At 38.2% G+C, this 20,823-nt stretch overlaps 2 protein-coding genes, 1 long non-coding RNA gene and 1 pseudogene across 4 annotated transcripts in view; 2 read left to right on the top strand and 2 right to left on the bottom strand.

The window, feature by feature from the left end:
• LOC144661263 (uncharacterized) overlaps positions 1 to 20,823 on the bottom strand; it is a 174,214-nt gene that overhangs the window by 66,620 nt on the left and 86,771 nt on the right. The window contains exon 2 of the mRNA XM_078521963.1: positions 1,890 to 2,025. The gene's annotated coding sequence lies outside the window, so the exon portion shown is untranslated. The remainder of the gene's footprint in view (positions 1 to 1,889; positions 2,026 to 20,823) is intronic.
• LOC144661253 (uncharacterized) lies at positions 2,434 to 4,309 on the bottom strand (annotated as a pseudogene).
• Positions 11,685 to 20,823, top strand: part of LOC144661268 (uncharacterized) — a 69,171-nt gene continuing 60,032 nt past the window's right edge. The window contains exons 1-2 of one of the 2 annotated variants that reach the window (XM_078521968.1): positions 11,685 to 11,825; positions 12,283 to 12,399. In XM_078521968.1, coding sequence (XP_078378094.1) covers positions 11,753 to 11,825; positions 12,283 to 12,399 — 190 coding nt within the window. In that variant the 5' untranslated portion in view covers positions 11,685 to 11,752. The remainder of the gene's footprint in view (positions 11,826 to 12,282; positions 12,400 to 20,823) is intronic. The other variant, XM_078521967.1, reaches the window with a different exon arrangement.
• LOC144661300 (uncharacterized) lies at positions 15,181 to 17,427 on the top strand. Its single transcript, XR_013572249.1, has 3 exons — positions 15,181 to 15,311; positions 16,518 to 16,537; positions 17,063 to 17,427. It is a non-coding gene; the product is annotated as an uncharacterized LOC144661300 (long non-coding RNA).

The raw sequence follows: 20,823 nt of genomic DNA on the forward strand, positions 1-20,823 counted from the left end.
CTGTAATGACCTCACTCTCGGTTAATAAGTAGTATATATTGCAATTAATAATGGTTTATTAACTGCTAATTAAGCAGAAATTATTATGCTGACATTATTATTAATTCCCAGCTAACGCATTTCCTTACTTTTATTTTTTTGGCTATTTTGTTATTCTTTATACAAGACTGTACTGAGTTTAATGAATAGTTAACTCAAGTTCAAAAGCTATACTGTCAAACAACACTGTAAATTGCTGATACATGTATAATATATGTATTCTCAAGTGACTTAATTTTTTTATACATTTATAATAGACTGGAATCATTGAGCACTATACCCCACTAGGGAGCCTGTTCAGAGGCTAGTAGTCGTGCTTTTAACCCTTTAACCCCTTAGAGTGCCAATTGGCACATAGTGCCATAACTTGGTCACTCAATATTTGCCCAATTAAATTGAATTTTTGACACTACACTTGTCTTCCAAAGATCTGGATCTGCATGTTGAAAGCAATAAAATTGTAAATATTACTGAAACTTTTTTGAAAATAATTATAATGCAATAGAAATGTCAAGTTAGGGTGTTTACCACTTTCTACCAGCCCCTCACAGAGTCAAATTCACTTATCTACAGTAATCCACTCAGTTTGTCTGCTGAGGGTTACTGCTAGTTTTATAAATTTATAATAGACTGGAATCATTGAGCACTATATCCCAGTATAGAGCCTGTTCACAGACTAGCAGTTGTACTTTTAGGACACCATCAAAGTGAAAAATTATTTGCAAAACTTTTTCAAATTAATACATGAAATGTCATTTTACCATGACTGACCATTTTCTTTTAGTCATTCATTCAGAGAGTCTACCCATTTAGCTAATCTGTTGACAATAACTGCTAGCAAGTTTAATGAATGTAATTTACAAATAACAGGGGGCTTACATCACAAAGTGATATTTCTGTGAGGCCCCGTGAGAAAACACAAAAATATTAATTGATAAAAATGGCAATTAAAAGGTTAAAACATTGATCATATATAAAAACTATCAAGCGCTAAAGCTAAAAAAGTTATGATAAATCATAAAAAGTGAACTAAATGTTACAATAACGAATTATTTAAAAACATGATTTTTGATACACTGCTTGGGGGGGGGGGGTGCTTCTCAACTATAGATCTAGACAGAGCAGTTGCTAAGGAATTGCTGAAGACAGCATTATTTTGGTTACAAGCGATATATCATGATTTTGGAGTGTTTTGAAAGGAAAAATTGCGAATTTTATTTGGGGAACTTGGCTTTGTAAAAATTATCATTGTGTGTGTGTGAAGAGTGCCAGTCACAAACTACGTGTTAGGATTAAAATCCCTAAAAACGTGTAGGAAAGAAGGAATACTTTAGATTTTTCTTATTTGAATCAGAGATAACATAGCCTTCTTTATGATCAAATGCATGGAATTACCTTTTACGTGTAAAAAGGAAAAACTACTACTGAACATAGAAAATCCACAAATATATTATGTCATGATGTTTATTACAATGCAAATTTCATAAAATCCATGTGTGACATAAGCATGCAGACGTTATTTATCTGCTGACGTGTGCTGATTTTAATTTTAGATCTACATGTATATGCCATAACTTGTACAGCTTTGTTTTTTGTTTTTGTTTTCCGGTCAAGTTACTTGTCAAATATTGCCACGATTTCAAAGTCTTGGAGAACTGTTGAATGCAACAGTACTAGTGAAAAATGCTTTTCTGTGTAAGGTCTGGTTAACAAATAATTTATGATGGTTAAAAATCTTCCACAGCAGCAAACGTCTTCACGGATTTTTATAATAGTCTATGCCTTCTTCATGTACTTAATATACTGAGACTCAAATATCATCAAATACAAAGTAAACAACTCACACAGACTGTAACCATGAAGAGGAATACAGCTGTGAAACAGAGACATCTAACTTTATACCATTAGATCGTGATAAAAGGCATGTTTCTGAGCGCCTTACAATACACTTTAGCTATGAATAAAGGGTGTGATCAAAGGCAAAACCTTGGTTTCACTTGTTGCTATGACAATGTGACATCACAAAACTGTAAGTCATGCGTCAGTCATATTAAGAAAGGATTCTTACTATACTATTTTCTTTTAGAATAACAACAGAGTCATGCCCTCCCACCTGCAGGAATTAATTGTTTTTGTTTACCTTAAATTCTGAGACTTGTCCACCAAACTTTCCTTTCCACATTCTGTAAATAACACATCTTTTAATATACAAAATGCTACTGCTATTGTGAAGCAATTAAGTGAAACATGCTGCCGGAAGGCACAAAAAATATGAAAGTTCTCAAAAATTTTCAAGACTGCATTAGCTTCCATGTAAATGATTTTGTATTATGAGGAGAAACTCATTTTAGCTTAGTATTTTAAGATTTATGTATACGCAACATCTATGCCATATTTACATTGCTATTGTTATTTGTTTTAAACTTATTTGGTAAACAAGTGTCCACACTGAAAAGGTTTCATGCTTCTTGTTCCGTTTCATAACATCATTTTACATTATTTTAAAATATCAGTTGTGGACCCCAGCATCATATTTTTTTTAAATAACGAGTACCCTTTTTGCTTCACAAGCTACAGCAATGCGTCCCTCAGTAGTCACTGTTATCCCTTCTACGTCAGCAATCCGTTCTTCATGGATTTGAGTGCTCCGCACAAACTCGCCATCTTTGGTGTAAACTTCCACCAGCAGGTGATCTTTCCCTCGTTGTTTACCGCCTTGTTTACCAGCGAGGACAACATGCTCACTTGCCCGGTGAAATGCAATTCTAGGCCACCAATTACGTCCTTGGAGTTTAAACTTGTTAAGATGGTCGCAATGTTCACTGAATATGTGAACACAGGAATAGCCCCAGTCCACTACCATAACACGGCCATCATTAGCAGCAGTGATATCCCGCGGATGCTTCAATATGCCTTCACCAAACGAGCAAACAAACTGACCAGCAGTCTCATACACATCAACCACAAAAAAACTCCTCAGTACCAGTACTTTGCCACTGTCGGTGACTGTCAGTCTGCCCCCAGTCCCCTCCCCTCACAGGAAACTTGTGATGCAGGTCAGCGGTGTTGTTAAATTCGTAAACAGCGTACTCATATCTCTCAGCTCCAGGCTTTTCCAATCTGGCCAAAACATAGATACTGTCATTCATGTCTGTGGCTACATCAAGAACATGTAACTTTGTGTGTACGTCATCTTTAGGGAGACTGAAAAGACTCATAAATGTTCCTGTGCTGTCAAACACCTTTACGTTACCATCCATAAAGTCTCCTACAATGAATTGTCCGCTGGAGTTTGTAGCGATACCCCACGGGTACTTCAGCTTGTGCTCCTCTTCACCCTCCTGACCAAATGACCATGGTGTTACACAACAGTGCTCCATGCCCTGTTTACGCAGAACTTCAGTTACTCTTCCGTCACGCAATGGGTCAATTTTCTCTTCTCCAATAATAACAGTAGGGCAAATCAAGAGAGGAACGTCTTTGATGACTGTTAGCGTGACATCGTAAATGACACGATTCACGTGACAAACACTAGAAATTATTTTCCTGCGTTCGTCTTTACCTAAAATGCCCCTCACTGCCTGAATGCCTTTCTTGAGCTGAACATCAAAACTATTCTGAATTGCGGACAAAGAGTTTAGTTCTTTAATGCATACTCTACACGGTTCGACTGCGTCCGCGGCATTGTCTACTGTCTCTAGTATTGTCGCCATAACTCGATATTGCATTGCGAGAATGCGATCAGATGTTTCTAGAGCTTCATTGTTAAAAGCTCTCGTTGCTTCTCTGCGAGCATCTTTGAACCTCTCTTTTGCGTTGAAAAGCGCCCTGGTAGCTGATTCGTCCAGGTCTGTAAGCTCCAAGGTTCTCATTCCTTTAGCGAGAGAAATTGCCCCAGTACAAGCTGCTTGTGTAGTTACCGCGCTGTTCTCACTTCTGCCGGACCTTGCCTTATCAAATACTTTATACAGCAATTCTATTCCCTCCTCAAAGAAGCTGATACTTGCCAGCAAATCTTTCCTTGATAATCCATCCAACTTGGACTTGATATCGTCGATTTCACGCACGATCAATCCACGAAATTTTTGATCTGTTACATCGCCATCTTTCAGCTTCTCCGCTGCCTTATCTCTGCCTTTATTCACAAGCAAGCCAATTGTGGCTTTGAACACGGCTGTTACAATCGAAGACATAAACGTCAAGTAAAGAAAAACTCGAAAGCTGTGGCGTGTTCAATACAAATGCTGTAAATGATCTTGTCGTGGCATGTCGTCGCAATGAATGAGAAAACATTCCAGGAATCAGGAATGAAGAAAAACAAGTAGAATATCAGATTTAAAGGTCAGTATTTTTCGCAATCGACCTGGAATGGACTTAACAGTATTTGCAATTCCATTGAACTTTTACGGATACAATTTTGAGACACGCACTTGCTTTCTGCTCTAAAATCTAAAACCGGAGCAGTTCACTGGGCCGGGTTGTTCGAAAGCCGATTAACACTAACCCAGGATTAAAAGTTAATCGAGGGTTCCTTTTCTCTTATATAAAATTGTTTTTGATGCTTATGTTTTGTGGATTTTGGGATAATTAGGCGGCAAAACTAAATGGCGAATAATATAAGCAAAAAAATCTCCGATTTGGAAATTACTCTTCCCTGCCTATATTACTCCATGAATCACGGTTAGTTTGATAAACTGACACTAAAGTTAAGCCAATCGAATAAGTATATTCAACAAGTTCGTGGTATCTAAATGTACTCATTAAAAATCTCGTGAAATACCCAGCTATAGCTTAATGTAAATGATGCTTGCACTATTGTATAACTTTTGTAAGTGGAGTACTGATATTTCCGGTAAAAATGTTCCAGAATGTTTTTCTTTATTGTTATTTTCCTAGATCTTAAAAACAAAAGCAAATTTGAAAAAATAGAACCCGCACAGTTTGTTTTCACACGTATGCGATTCGATATACACTAGGTTACACAACACTTTTTCGTGGTATACTTAACAATTATTCCACGAGCGATCGTTTGATATGAGATGGTAGTAACAACGATTTCGAAATTCGATATCCAACAAGCGCGAGTGGAATAATTATTTTATTAAAAACGACCAAAGAATTGCAATATTTGAGCTCCCCAGCTGTTCTCGTTGACGCGTATCGGCTACCATATTTGTGGTCAATCGTATGTGAGCTCATATACCATTGCCTAATAACCAATCAAAACTCACAATTTGCAATATACCATTGCTAGTTTTCAATAACGTCGAATATACAACGGCTTTCCTGTATTCTGATTGGCTGTATTGTCTATGGCATGGTATAAATAGTTATAAACCTATCTTGAAATTGACTATTTCGTTATAATTTGAGAAATTTGGAGGTATAAAGATCTTTTGAGGTCCTTGTTTTTCATTTCATGTGTTGTAACGTCCGCTTTTGCGTTGTTTTTTTCCCTCCTTAAATAGGGTATCATTTTTGCTCCTTTTGGCAATGTGTTCCCGGTGTGATCCTTAGATAGGGTACCTAAATTCTATTAGCTAAAATAAACGCCCAGCTAAACGAAATATTTTCTGTTCAGGTATTAGAAAAGCGATTTTATAAAGATTTGTGTCTTGCCGTGCGCGGTAAGCCGTTATTTGGATCGTCACGGAACGCTTCTCCTCCCCTTAAATAGGGTGTCATTTTTCGGTTTTAAGCCTCAAAAAGGGTATCAATTTTCGCTTTCTTTATCCTTAAATAGGGTCAGGGTTTAAGAACCTTGGCGGCACACCCCTATCCAAAATTTATGCGAGTACCCCCCCCCCCCCCCCGGAGGCAAACCAAGCTGATAGATTGTTATTTCGCTTCAATCAAAATAGAGGTTGCAGATGATTACCTAATATCTTTCCCCCAAACAAATTGAAGAACTGCGCGCACAACACTACAGGAAGGCACGAGGTCGGGCTTATTTACCAACCGGTCAAACCACAGAATTGGACAGAAATAAAGCATATTTGTGAAGACCAACTTCTCTTTGTCAACTTTATAAACATGGATTACATACGGCATGTAACTTGAAATGGAAGCGATGTGTTTTAAAAGACAGAGCTGGACAGAACTTTTGACAAGGAAAATCAGACGAAATGCGAGTAATGTAAAGAGCCCAAGCGCAGCCTCCCACGCAGATGATCTTTGAGCTCATCACGCAATGTTGACCCTCACTAAGCTATTGCGTCAGTTGTGTTTAGTGTGTTTTTAAACAGGATTGTTTATCTTAAATAAACGGGCAACATTTGACTGTTGCAATTTTATCTTTGGGCTCATCGTGCAATGTTGACCCTCACTAAGCTATTGCGTCAGTTGTGTTTAGTGTGTTTTTAAACAGGATTGTTTATCTTAAATAAACGGGCAACATTTGACTGTTGCAATTTTATCTTTGGGCTCATCGTGCAATGTTGACCCTCACTAAGCTATTGCGTCAATTGTGTTTAGTGTGTTTTTAAACAGGATTGTTTATCTTAAATAAACGGGCAACATTTGACTGTTGCAATTTTATCTTTGAGCTCATCGTGCAATGTTGACCCTCACTAAGCTATTGCTTCAGTTGTGTTTAGTGTGTTTTTAAACAGGATTGTTTATCTTAAATAAACGGGCAACATTTGACTGTTGCAATTTTATCTTTGGGCTCATCGTGCAATGTTGACCCTCACTAAGCTATTGCGTCAATTGTGTTTAGTGTGTTTTTAAACAGGATTGTTTATCTTAAATAAACGGGCAACATTTGACTGTTTTGTACAATGCAATTTTATTTTAAGCTTATATAAGGCAATACAATGCCATTTTATTTTATATAATGCATGCAGTACAATGCGATTAAATTCCTGATCACACGGTTAGCAAATTCTTCTTTAGATTTCGCTGTTAGAGCGATTTTCGATTAAATGTCGTAAAATTAAAACCAAAGTTATCACTCTGGCCAATCGAAAAAGACGCAGACAATCCACAGTGAACCAATCAAAACTCGAAGCAAATGCATGAAGCCGGCACGAAGCGAGGGAAAAAAGTGTGTGCAAATCAAGATTAGTTTAAGCTTTACTTCTGATTGGCTGAGAAAGTAGCGCGAGTTCTTTAAACCGTCACTCGCAAAACGAAAGCAATCGTAAATCAGCTGAAAGTGAAAACTGTTGTATTTCTTGTCCAAATTCAAAACCTATGACGATTTGAGGCGGTGATTTGATATCAGGCGCTCAATAAATGCTTTCATAGCTCCAACCCAGACGTTCTTTTGACTCGTCACGCAATCTTTCCTCTCTTACGAACGTCGTTTTTGGGGGGAAAAGAATGCGTGACCAGCCAAAAGAACGTCTTCGAAAGAGGCTTATGCTTTCATGACTCCACTGCTTTTGTTTGTCCCTTTGAGGTATCCGTAGCTACTATTATCTTTTGGTTGGGTTTTCATTTAAATCCTGACGCCAATTTTATCTTAATGTGACATTACATGGCGGCTAAAGATTGTTCCAACCTACATCCGCTAATCCATGTGGATAGTCGCTAGTTCCAAGAAATGAAGGTGTTGTAACCATGGTAACATGTCAAATGTAAATAATAGAATACGAGAACATAAAAAAAGACATTGTTTTAATCAAATCTCTATTTTGTTTTTGTCAAAAATGCTAGAAACTTTTTATTAAAGAGCATAAATTGAGCCTCTCTTATTAAGCAGAGCATGCATTGGAGACAAACTAGTCCCTGGACCAAAGCGTTTTTAATCAAGACTTTCCGCCATCTTGAATTTCAACGCTAAGAAGACACTGGGAACTAGGGTTGAAAGACTTATCATATGGGACTATATAATAGCCTTCCCTCAATGCTTTCATTATATTTGATAAAATTTAGCAATAAAAATGTTATATTAATAAGTAAATACATTTCACATGCCATTTAAATTTAACTCTAAGAGATAATACATTTAGAAAGTAAACGATCTTTGATCTATTTTTAAATTCCAATTTATAACCTATAGCTAAATATTTAGCACGTTCATTAATTTTAATCCTTTCCTTCCGTTCTCTCTGCTTTTTCTTTTTAAAAAATTCTTATTTGAGATGCTTTAAGCATGCATGCATTACATAAGCAACAGCATGCTGCGAAAAAATTCATAAGCGTTTCCTAAATAAAAACGTTATACAATGTGCACAGAAAAACGTTTGCATAATATTAAGAGAATACAGAAGTTATACCAGATTTTTCTTGTACCACATTTGTACCAGAATATACGAGTTAAGAAATGTTTTGTTATTAAAACGCCCGGATTTATAGGGCTGGAAACGGAGCACGTGACAGATAAGTACTAGAAAATAAGTATTCTGCAGTTACAATTGCTTCATGAGAATCGTCCAGTATAGTTTTTACAAGAAGCTAATTTCGAACAATGAAGCGAATAAAAGTTATCGTGGCTCCACCGACCACACTAAAACTGAACTTAATACTTTGAGCATTTGATCACCCTACGCTATGTACTTACGAAATGTCTTAAACCCTACAGCTGTACTTTTAGGAGCATCGAATGGTCTTTGCAAGCATGCGAACACAGCGTTTTTCTTTGCAAGCACGAGCATTGGAAAAAGTTAACCTTGCGAGCAACGAGCACTTTTCAAAAAATAGTCCACTAAAAACCGAGCATGTGAGCACTGTAAAAATAGGCGAGCACCAGCAAAATGAGCACCCACTAAACATTTGAGAGCATTCCGAGCAGAAGCCTAATTTTACGGGCAACGCAAAATTTTAAGGGACCATTCATGAGCCCTACTTTTTGGTGGGAGATAAACTTGTTTATCGTAGTTTAAAATTCCGGCGTTATCGTTGCGATAGGAAATTATGTTATGCTTGGAATCTACATGTATAGTATGAGTGCGCAAGTGTCAGTTTCATTTATCGAGCGTTTGCATGCGTTACAAGCAGCTGTAATTTTTTGCTACCCTCCCTCCCTCACGAAGGCATTTGCATGGTTAATAAAGCCCATTGTTACCCTAAAATTGTGTGATATTTTAATGTAAAGTAGACAGCAGTAATATTAACATTCAATCTTAATTTAAAAACGACTCGACATACTTTGTTGTAGCAAAATCTGTTTTTACCTTTATATCTCTATTGCCTCTATGATGGTGTACCATTGACAATAAGTGTTATATATTTTATATGAATTATGGAGAATATTTGAGCTATAAAAAATAGACAAATTACTTCTCTTAAGGTCATTGCCCTGTATTGCATTGCGCATCCTTACTGCGCAGAATTTTACGCGTAATAAGCGCGCGCGAGCGCGCTTATTACGCGACAAAAAAATTGTCGCTTTCTCATAAACGAGTCTGGTGACCTATCAATTTTTTATCATATTTTGGGTGTAGCGATCAAATTCTTTCTGTAAAATGAAATTCCTATGTTTGGAAAATAAATTATCGCTAAAAACGTGTACTTTGGCAGTACTCGCAGAGGAAATATAAAGGAATCATATGGAATATACGTTTTATACAAGGTCTTCCTGTTCCTTAACGAATCTGGTGAACCCCCCCTTTTTTATTTCAAAATTTAAGTTCCCTTAAAGTAATACCGTAATAAACTGGTTAGTAGGCGAAGTTTGGTTAAAAATATGTGTTGAGTTCTATTTCAGGGTAATGACCTTAACCTAGTCTGTTGCTACAAAATGTTTGGTATCTATATAAAAATAGATTCTTTTAAACAATCAGTTCTTTCCTCCGATATACTCTTGCTTCATAAAATCCTAAAAAATCTCTTTAATTGTGGTTTCTTTCCCCCTTCGTTTGAAACCTCTATGTGCCCTTCTCTGTACCGCTAGCAGCTATCGCACCACCCTCACTATGAAACTCTTGCTTCGTGGATGAGAAATATATTGCGGGTTATCAAACTGCTCATGCTCAAACAGATGTTTTCCCTTTCTTTTCCTGTAGAACCACCAGCCGACGGCTCCAACAACGAATCCAAACAACAGAAGGACTGCTATGGCAATGCCTGCCTTGGCTCTTCTGGACAAACCACTTGATTTACCTGAAATCACAAGCAAAGCACGGTTTATTTAGCACAGCTTTGGACAAGCTAAAATACTTCTTGCCATGGAGAAGTCAGCATGGCCTTATGATTTAGGACGCCGGTGCCTGTTGCAAATGCGTTGGACCCGAGTTGAAGTTTTCGGTGGTCCAGAGTTTACCTTCTCAGTCACGCTTTGTAAACATGTTTTTGCTTCACACAAAAGAAAACAATACTTACAGTATCATTAAAAACAGTACACGACTTACATTGCAAAACTTACACCACTTAGAAATATTGCAAGTTGTTGAGACTGAAGTTATACAGGTCGAAAATGTATGCTTGTAGCACATCATCTATTGTTCTTTCAAGCTGTTGCTTTCAGTGTTTTGTTTTAGTTGTAAAGATCAGATCTAAACATCTTTACAAGTGTATGATTGAGTAATATTTTGTAAAACCCAAATATTGGTTAAAAGTGGAAACTCGCGTTTTTAGCCTCGATAATTCTCTCATGTGGAGATAAAACGGTTAAGCCATAGATGTTTGTATTTTTCCTCGAAGCAATTCTTGGAGCTTCTTCTTCGCCGATTCTTCGTAAACAATGTTCTTGAATGGACCATAACAGTGTTATTTTCGTTGACGCAAGCACTTTCGCCGAGTCATGTTCTTTTAAAATTGTGTCATAAAAATAACAAAGTAACATACAGTTCTATGAATAAACATTTCACGTATAAAGTTTACAAAGACTATAAACAAAAGTCCATTACAATCTTTGATAATAGTTTAGTGCGCTCACTAAAAAAATAATAATCGGCACAGATCGATAAGAAAAATATACTAATCTGCACTCAGAAAGCCTGTCATTCTCGTCAGGGGCACAGTGACAGACCCGTTAGAGAGTTCAAAAGTTTAAACAACGAGCACGCGCGAAAGTTGGGTATTAGCGCGTGCGGGAGAACGTTACATTGATCTTTGTATCCGCTGTGTAACGAACTGTTCAACGAAAAACCAACCCAGGGTGAATCTCTCTAATAACACGTTTCAAACTGCGGTACCACAGCTTGCCCTACGTGCCTGAGCCGACAATATTTAACTATCAATCTATGCAGACTAACTGTCTTTAAAATATTTGCAAGCAGCAAAAGTTTAGCGCTTAAAATTTCGAGGATAAGATAAGACAAATTACATGAGCGAAAAGTGCCTCAGACCCGACAAGCGTTCACAACTAAGTTGTACGCACTTTTACAAGCCTTACTTGCCTCAAGACAATTTTTCTGTAGCGTTTCGGAACAACTACGTTATTTGAATAAAAAAAATAATTAATACAAAGTCGTCATATTCACAGTCTAGTAGTAGTTTAAATAGAATAGTAAAAAAAGCGGGTTTATAGAGTTCACCATAAATATGAGTAGATTGAACTTTTTTAACGTTGGTTTCTATCAGTGACATTAAAGGAACATGTGATATTAAACCTCACTCAATTTAAATGCTCCATTTCTAGAACGAAGAATCCCTCCATTGCAAAGAATTGCTTATTTTCTGGGTTTTCTAAAGCGGTATTTGTTCTAGCATCATTGCCAGATTTAAACACCTGGCTTGTGTTCGACATCGTTGTTGTTTTTGTTGTTGCTTTTTCAGGTCCGTTGTCACACCAGCCCGTGCCATTCAGTCAGCGGGGAACCCAATTATGTCCACTGTGGCTTTCCTTGCCTCAGTTGTGGATCATCGTGTGGCAAGTGCTGCCGCTAAAGCTGCTTTAGGTTAGTTAACATTTCCTTACATGCTCTCTCTTCTTGCTCTGGCGCGAAATCTAACGTTGCCATGTCAGCTTCACCCTGTCTGAGATTTTGATTGGTCAATTCAAACAGACAGCTGTCAAAAATATGTCAAATTTGCGTGGCAACGGTACAAACTATGCAAATGAAAAAAGAGAAGGAAAATTCGCGTTACAAGCCACGATTGGTTTTGGCCATGTACTTCATTGGCTTAAGTTAGAAGACATCTGCACTCTGATTGGCTAGAACGTGCCACACGACTTTCTTTAACCAATCACAAAGCTAAACACTTTCAATGTCATTAAGCAACCGCTGCCACTCGTGTGCCAGGTGAAAAACGTAGAACAAAGCAGTGTTGGTTTGGGTTTGGTTTTTATCATGCTTATATTATGTAACATGTCTTTAAACCCTTCTGTTTTCATTTGTGTTTTAAACACAACAGAGAAATTTTCCGAAATGAAGGACGAAATACCCCAGGCAGTCATCGACAGCCATGTTAAGAACGCTGCTAACGCCCGGGCAGAAAAAGTGAAGCAGGAGACCTCTGAAAAAAATGCAGGTATAAATTACAAATTCAAAGTGAGGGGAAATTCTTTGTTTTTTACAAGGACAAGGGAAATTGTCTTCACGTGTCGTAAATTCATTTTTTGTTTGGTCACTAAGAAGACTGGAGCTTTTGTTATTGTTTACAATTTGTTTCCTGGAGAAATTGCTGGGATTTATTATAATTAACACGTCAACGTCACGCCATACGGTAGTTACCTTAAGGTTACTATTGTTAGTGGCTACTAATTTTAGCGATTTTAGCGAGTTGGGCTAAAATCGCTAAATTTAGTACTCGCTAAAATTTGTCTCGGTCAAAATTAATACGCGTCAAATTGATACCCTCGCCCGTCAGAGGAATACAAAATTAATTGTAGTGGCCTTGTTCAACTATATGACAGTGTCAGAAGGTTGGGCAACAATTTAAGAAGGGTTGGGAGAGAGCTGGGATCACCGTCATCATGGAGAATATGACTGATTTCACAGACGAGGACCCACTTTCTTACATTTGCAATTCACATTGTTCTTTCTGACAATGATAATGTTCGTTCAGTTTCAAGTGACTTTTTTCTATTGCTGAACATCTATTAGCTATATATCAATTTTTTTTTTAATTTTCAGAAAATCGCTAAATTTAATAGTCGCTAAATCTTGCTCAGAAAAAATCGCTAAAATTAGTAGTCGCTAAATTTAGTAACCTTAAGGAGTACCGCCTTTGGCGTGACGCTGTCGTGATAAATGTTAGAGAATTAACCTGTGTTTGCCTTTTTATTAGTTTGTTAATTTAGGAAGAAACTCGAGTGTTTCTAGGACGATTTTCCAAAATACGCTAAAGTAACATGTTCACGCGCCAGGAATGTTGCACTCAGTCTTCAGGATCCACGGTCAGCGCTAGCCGATTATCCTGAAGACTGGGTACGATATCGACCTGTAAGTTAACCCTGATGACGACAAATATTATCATACTCTCCAAGCTTTAGACGAAAGTGATCACCTTAGAATACTTAATCACTTTTAAGTGATTTAAGATGACTTTTTAGTGAACGGAAGTCAATTAGCAGGACCTGAGGGAGGGGAGACACGGGCACAAGATGTTAAGGTAGAGTTATTTGGTTCTAAAATTAATGTTTACATCAAAGTTAACTCTGTAGGGTGATCTCTCCTGCTCATAAAGCAGCTGCTTTAATTCCAGTTTCTGAAGCACAATGTGATGAAAAGTATTTCTACATGAAATGCTAGTCCGTAGCAGGTTACCCCCAGCATTATGAAAGATTTCCCTAACAATGCGCCAGAATATCTGTTTGTTAACCTGTTGAAGAGAAAGGCACTGTGAGAGTTAATACGGACACACAAATGGACACCCATTTCAAGCCTGTCCATATTAACAAGGTTCCGCGTTTTTTTCTTACTGTGATTTTCTCCCTGCTTTTAGATGGAAGACTCGTCGGAGTCGAGTAGCCAAGCACAGAACGGAGAGAAAACACAGGCTATCAACGAAGAAAACATTGCTAAGGCAGCCGCATCAGCTCTGGCAGCTGCTGCAGTAAAAGCCAAGGTAACCTTACTGTAGATTATCAACTGGCGCGTGGCACTCAAGCTAAGCAAAGCGCAATCACAGTATCTTGGAAATAAAGTTCTACTGATTAGGAAAGGGTGTTTTATGAAATAATGTATGCAGCACCGAGGACTTGAACCCTTCATTTGACGGATTGATGTTCGCATTTGATCAATTTTCAGTTGACAGATTTAATGCGTTCCCCAGAGGATGGGGAGTAGCTACAAATGCCAAGATTTATAGTCAACGATGAACAAAATGCTTTCGTTGGCTAAAAGAACCCTGACTTCTTTTATCTCTGGGGAAATCTGGTTGCAATCTGGGCGTGAATCGTGGTTTAACCTGATGTCCAGGTCTTCAATACTTGATTTGTTTCTTTTTTGTCCGTCCGTCCGTCCTTTTGTTCATTCGTTCGTTTATTTTCGTTCTTTTTTTTAAGGGGGCGGGAGGAGGGGGTAATATCATTTTTACGCGCAATTAAACAGCACTAAGAATTTTGAGTAACTTCTCTTTTCCTGATAGCACCTGGCTCAAGTTGAAGAGCGTAAGATCAAGAGCCTTGTAGCGCTTCTTGTTGAGACACAGATGAAGAAACTAGAGATTAAACTGCGTCACTTTGAAGAACTTGAGACTATCATGGACCGCGAACGAGAGGCGGTAAGTACAAGAAACTGTTGATGAATTAAGATATTTTAGTGTCTATCGGTCATCCACGTAGTTCATCACACAGAAGCTTGGATGTTTGGTGATAAGACAAGAAAACAAAAAGAAACTCTCTTGAGTAGAAGGTGCACGATCTGATCACTGGTACGCTTTGAAAAAGAGGGGTTTTTTGGTTCTAGAAATGTTCCCAGAAAACCACATGACAGTGTGGTCACTAGGTAATGTGTAACTTGTCTCCTTCACGACGGGCGTTACTTTTGGTCGTCACGCAACGCTTCTGTACAGAGGAGCGTTGCGTAGCAATTCAAACTGCAAGACGAAGGAGATTATGGCGTTACGTTTGTATATTTGAAAGGAAGATCACTCATTTGCTTTTCATTAATTCATTTTCTTTTTCTTTTCTTTAATAAAAGTTGGAGTACCAGCGTCAACAGCTTCTTGCTGAGCGCCAACAGTTTCATCAGGAACAACTGAAAGCGGCAGAGCTACGCGCACGTGCTGCGGCCGGTCACCTGTCCCCCTCAGCACCCTCCCCAGGGCAGATTCAACCGCAGCCACAGGTATCCCAACCTCAACCCCATTCCCACAGCAACAGCAGCCACAGCCACAGGTACCGCAACAACGAAGGCATTCACAACAAGCCCCGTCCCAGGTCCCTCAACCGGGAGTACCAAGTCATGTGCCACAGGTCGCCAGTCCTGCGCAACAAGGTAAGATTTTATTATTTGAATTGGGTCAAGAGAATAACTGTTGTAGACTTAATTGGGAATAAGAGGCGAATGTCTTGAAAAGATCATAATTGATGCAGTTTTTCAAGCGATCTGCAGTACATACAGTTTATTTTTCTCGCCGGAATAAGTGCCCGCCCTCAAGTAAGCACGCTCGTAGAATCCTCAATGTCAGGTATAAACCCACATCAATCATTTAAACGCAAATTACTCCAGGTTTCTTGCCAAAAATAAAATCGTGTAAAGAGAAAGCTAACCTATTAAATAATGGAGTTAAACATGAAAAAAAAAAAAAATGGAATCTGAAATTATGTTTCAGTATCATCATAACTTACTACCTAAAGCCTTCGACAATTTCTTCTTAAGTATATCATCTAAACACAGTTATAATACTAGACTAGCATCAAAATCAACCTACTATATCAACCGTGTTAGAACTAATTATGGCAAATTTAATCTACACTTTTCTGGTCCCTCCATCTGGAATAACTTGGATGAAGAACTAAAAAGTCTATCTCTTCATTCATTTAAGCAAACTATGAAAAAGCATTATTTAAGTACTTATGGTTAATGCTGGCTTAGTATTTTAATTTTCTTTTCGCTCGTATTAAACTAATATTAACAAATTTTAGTTCAAACATTAACTGGTACTGTTTTTCTTTTTTTTTTCCCATGTTCCCTTTTTTCCCTACTTTTCTAAATTAAATTATCACTTATACATACTTAGTTACATTGTACTTATTTATTTTTATTTTATTTTATTTCATTTTGTCTGCATGGTACTTAATTACTTAGTAATTGTCTTATTTTACTTCTGTCTTCTTTTATGTACAACCTTGTCAAAGCAATTAAATTTTTTTTTTAACTACTCAGCTCGTTTAGTTTATTTCTACTCTGAGTAGTTTTTTTTGCCTATTTTAGTTAATTTATTTTATGCTGTAATTTATCTTCTATTTAATTTGGCAAAATAAAATGGTTGTTGTTGTTGTTGTTGTTGAAATAAACACTCGGGCATCCTGTACCCCATTTCAAACTGCAGCACAATTAGGTGTAAATTTTTTCGAAGACACCACATTTCTGCCTTAGTTCGTTGGCAGTCTGCGCCTCTGCCTCTTCGCCTTTGTGTCCTGCTACTTGCTTATTCTTCTACCTCACGACGACTTATTTCTAACATTGTTGTATTTGAAGTTGCAGGTAGCAGCCAGCCCGTCGGGTCCAATCTAGGCCTTTCTCGATTATGCTAGTAAAACTGGCATTTAATGCTACGAGAAATTCTCGCATAAAGCCAAAAAAATGCTAAAATAATGCCTGATTTCCTTAAAAAATGCCACTTGAATTCCAAAAAATGCTTTGTTTTATTTCAAACAAAACGTACAAACTCTCACATTATATGCTCATATCAACAACAGGTGATACTTAATAATTGTTTGTTTATAAAAAAAAATATAAAAAAAATTATTAATTTAAAAAAAAAAATAAAAAAAATAAAAAAAACACACACACAAGTAACACAACGCACAAACAGTCGAAACAGACAGAAAACAATCAAATTATGTAATCAAAATTGTGAAACTTTAGGATTAATTATCCTTCTGAGTTCTGAGTGCTGAAAATCTGGATCACAGTCATGAAAAGTGACAGAAAATGCTAGCAATTCTTTTTTGAAGAAAAAACGAAAAAAATGCTCGTTTCCCCAAAAAATGCCGAAAAAAATGCTAGCATAATCGAGAAAGGCCTAGTCCAATCCCCCCTCTGCCTCTGCCTCCCCAGCTCCAGCCATGCACCCAGGCTCTGTACCTCCAATCGGCTCCCACCCTCCCTCCGGCTGCAGCACCCCGGTGTCATTCATGGGATCGAACGCTGCATCTCCTGCGTCAGGCCCCGGTACCCCCAGCAATGTTCCTTTGCAGGCTCATGCTGCCGCTGGCCAGATGCCTCACGTGCCTGGCGACAGTGCAGTGTCGAGTCCAGTCCCCCCGGCCACAAGCATGATGGAATGATGGGAACAGTGTTGGCGTTCGGGGAAAAACAGTCGTGTCACTTTTTGTTGTTATTGTTTCTTTTTTAAAGTGATAAATAAATTTTCATTCTGTGTCAAGAGTTGTGGGGTTATTATTAGCGATAATTAATCCCTTCAAGAGCGAGCTTATAATAACTTATAATAACTTTATTTGACGAGGGTAGACATGTGACAGTAAAAAACTGAAAAACCAGTGGCCCTCTAATTAACAATTAGACGGCGAGCTCGAGGTCGTCGCGAGCCGTCTAATTGTGTTACCATAACCTACTGACCGATCTATTAAACTCGCTAGAATTGAAGAAGAATATCGCTAGAATTGATTTATAGACAGTTTTGATTGATAAAAGTAAGCGAAAACTTAGGGCGCGCTCCGAGAGCCATCTACTGTTACCAATTAGACGGTGAGCTCGAGGTTTCTATCGGCTGATAGTTAAAGTCGATAGAAACCGAGAGAGAGCCGTCTAATTGTCTTAGCATAACCATATCGCTAGAATTGATTTATTGAAGGTTTTGATTGAAAAAACTGAGCGCGCACTCTGGGAGCTGTCTATTTAAACTATAGAGTGTTTCTGTCGAGGAACTATCGGCTGATAGTTGACCCGCGGAAATCTGATGTTCTTATGCTTCGAGGGCTAATATGCTAGTTTTAAGAACATCAAATTTCCAAGGGGCAACTATCAGACCGATGGTTCCGAGACTGAAACATTCTATCGTTTTTATTGTTCACCATTAAATTTTCTTCCGCGCGCCTATTCAAAAACGAGCATCATTAATTATTTTTACTTTTCAGGATAAAAAACTCAATTGAAAGCCGAAATTTAACAAACGAAACAAAACCAGACAAGAAACCCACTAATTGCAGTGAATTTGGTTGGGTTTTTTTTGTCTACAGGCACGTTTGTTTACAAAAAAAAGTTACGGGCAGGCACTATCGATCCGCCACGATCCTCCGCCATCTTGTTTTTCATGCATGCGCGTGCCCTCAAACCCCCGTTTCCGTATCCAGACGTCTCCTGCGGCCTAACTACTAGGGAACTCGAAAGGGAACTCAAAAGGGGACTCACTACTAGGGAACTCAAAAGGGACGTAAACAAAACATGGACCCGGGTCCATGGACCACCCCTGTGGACCCGGTCCATGGACCACCTTGTGGACCCGGTCCATGGACCACCCCTGTGCACCACCCCTAATTTTCGAAAGAAAATCAAAGTGTAGAATGGGGACAGGGTATGAATTGACGGCAGGTACTAAAACACAAAACAACGAAATGAAACAAAACCAAATTAGCGAAACCACTGAAACGACCAAAACGAAACCGCCGAAACGGTTGAAACGAGCGAAACGAAACATAATCAACTAGGACTCCGGTTAGTCTGTTTACGGTTAGCTGGTAAAGGTTTTGCTTGTTTCGGTGATTTTGTCTTGTTGTCTAGCAGAGTATTTTACTAAGCAAAAGGCAATTATAAAGGCTTTAGGTCGGGTAAAAATATTTGATTTAAAAAAAAAGAGTTTCCCTAATGGTCGCGGGTCGCGGGTGGCGGGTTTCAAGTCGCGTGTCGCGGGTTTTAAATAAGTCGCGGGTTTTAAAAAAGTCGCGGGTTTTGAAAAAAGTCGCGTGTTTTTAAAAAGTTGTGAGTTTTCAATAAAATGCATTAATTTCCTCTGTAGAATTCATTCAAACAAATTTAAACCGGTTGCAAAGACGCCGGTTTTAAAATGATCGCGTTTTCTTAGGAACTTTGCGAGTTAGACAATCAAATTGCGAACTTCGGAACAAACTTCCCAAACTTTGCCGACTGAACTTCTGAACTTCCCAAGTTTGCAAGTTGAGGAGCAACGAGACACGTTACAAAGTGGTGGCAGAAATATTTCAGCGATTCTAGCTGCTCGAGTTTCAAAATAGTTGTTTGAACAAGCACGGCTAGGCGTCGGTATCAACGTTCTGACCCACAGTAAGTATAAGGATTACATATACCGTCCATTGCATCACGTCCTGAAAAAAAAAAAAAAAACATGTTCAAATTGGGTATCAAACATCGCATGATTTGCAATCAAGCTTTTAAGTTTGAAAACAACGTTGCGCGCGAGCGATCATGAAGTTGAACCAAAGTATTCATGATATTGAACGCGTACGGTTGATAAATATATTTTACTAGTATTCTGTGGCAAAAACTCTTTAAAATATTTTTAACTGGCGCAGATTTTAAAAACCCCTTCTGTAGTAATGTTGACAGAAATGGTTTTGCTTCGCTAAACCATCGGAAGAAAACACGTACCATAAAAATAGAATTGAGCCGTAAACGTGTCGCGACTTTTAATTCAAATTTGTCTGACTCTTTCGCATTTGTATAAAATTAATTTTACTTGAAGATCGGTAAAGCCGTCCAATTTCATTCGGTTTACAAACGCAGAAGACTTGACATTGAAGTTAAAGCCTCACAAAAATTTTAAAGATGTATTTGCTGTATATAAAAAGTTAAATTTGACCAAATTTCAGCCGACGTAAAATTTATTTATCGGCAGATCGCTCATGCGAAACGACGTCAGGCTCTTCAACTTCAACCAAATATTTTGTAACTCTAGCCACTGGAATCGCTGGAACATTACCGCTGCTGCCATGTTTTCTTCACCTGAATTTTCGACATGACCATGACTTTCGAGCAATGTCTTGTTCCTCCTCAACTTGTAAACTTGGGAAGTTTAGCCGGACCAAAGTTGGGGAGTTTGTTCCGAAGTTCGTAATTTGATTGTTTAACCCGCAAAGCAATTGGCTACTTTGTAACGTAGTTCCCAAGAAAACGAGTTTAAATTTGTTTGAATGAATTTTACTGAGAAATAAATGGTTTCTATCGAAAACTCGCATCTTTTTCAAAACCCGCGACTTTTTTCAAAACCCGCGACTTTTTCAAAACCCGCGACTTATTTAAAACCCGCGACACGCGACTTGAAACCCGCGACCCGCGACCCGCGACCATTAGGGAAACTCAAAAAAAAAACTGTACATTCGGCGGTTACATGCAATGTCTGAGACATGTCTAGATTTTATGCAAATTTGATCCGGTCACGTAATCAAACGTAAATATTCTTACGGCAGATTCTCTGTTTTTAAACATCGTTATTCTTTTGAAATAGATTTATAATGCTACAAAGAACTAAAACGAAATCTTCTTGTCTTTTGAGGCCGACTGTAAACAACGAAACGTACCAAAAATGAATATATTATGATTGCGTGCATGATCTATAATTTGCATTAAATACAGACATTGAATTCCCTTGGGGCCACATCGCACGTTCAAATTTTAGCGCTGTGACAGCCATGCTTTGAAAGAGCCAATCAAAAAAATTGAATTTTCTTACTTGGTCAGATCTCGCCTTCCGGCTTCGTCTACCCGCGAGATGCGGGAACGAGATTACTGTTTCAGTTGTTTCCGCGGATTCGTCTTGGTGGTTTACCTTGTTTTGGTCGTTTCGTTT

The sequence above is a fragment of the Oculina patagonica genome, chromosome 7, assembly GCF_052425735.1.
Source record: "Oculina patagonica isolate OP01 chromosome 7, crgOcupat, whole genome shotgun sequence".
Classification (NCBI taxonomy): domain Eukaryota; kingdom Metazoa; phylum Cnidaria; class Anthozoa; order Scleractinia; family Oculinidae; genus Oculina; species Oculina patagonica.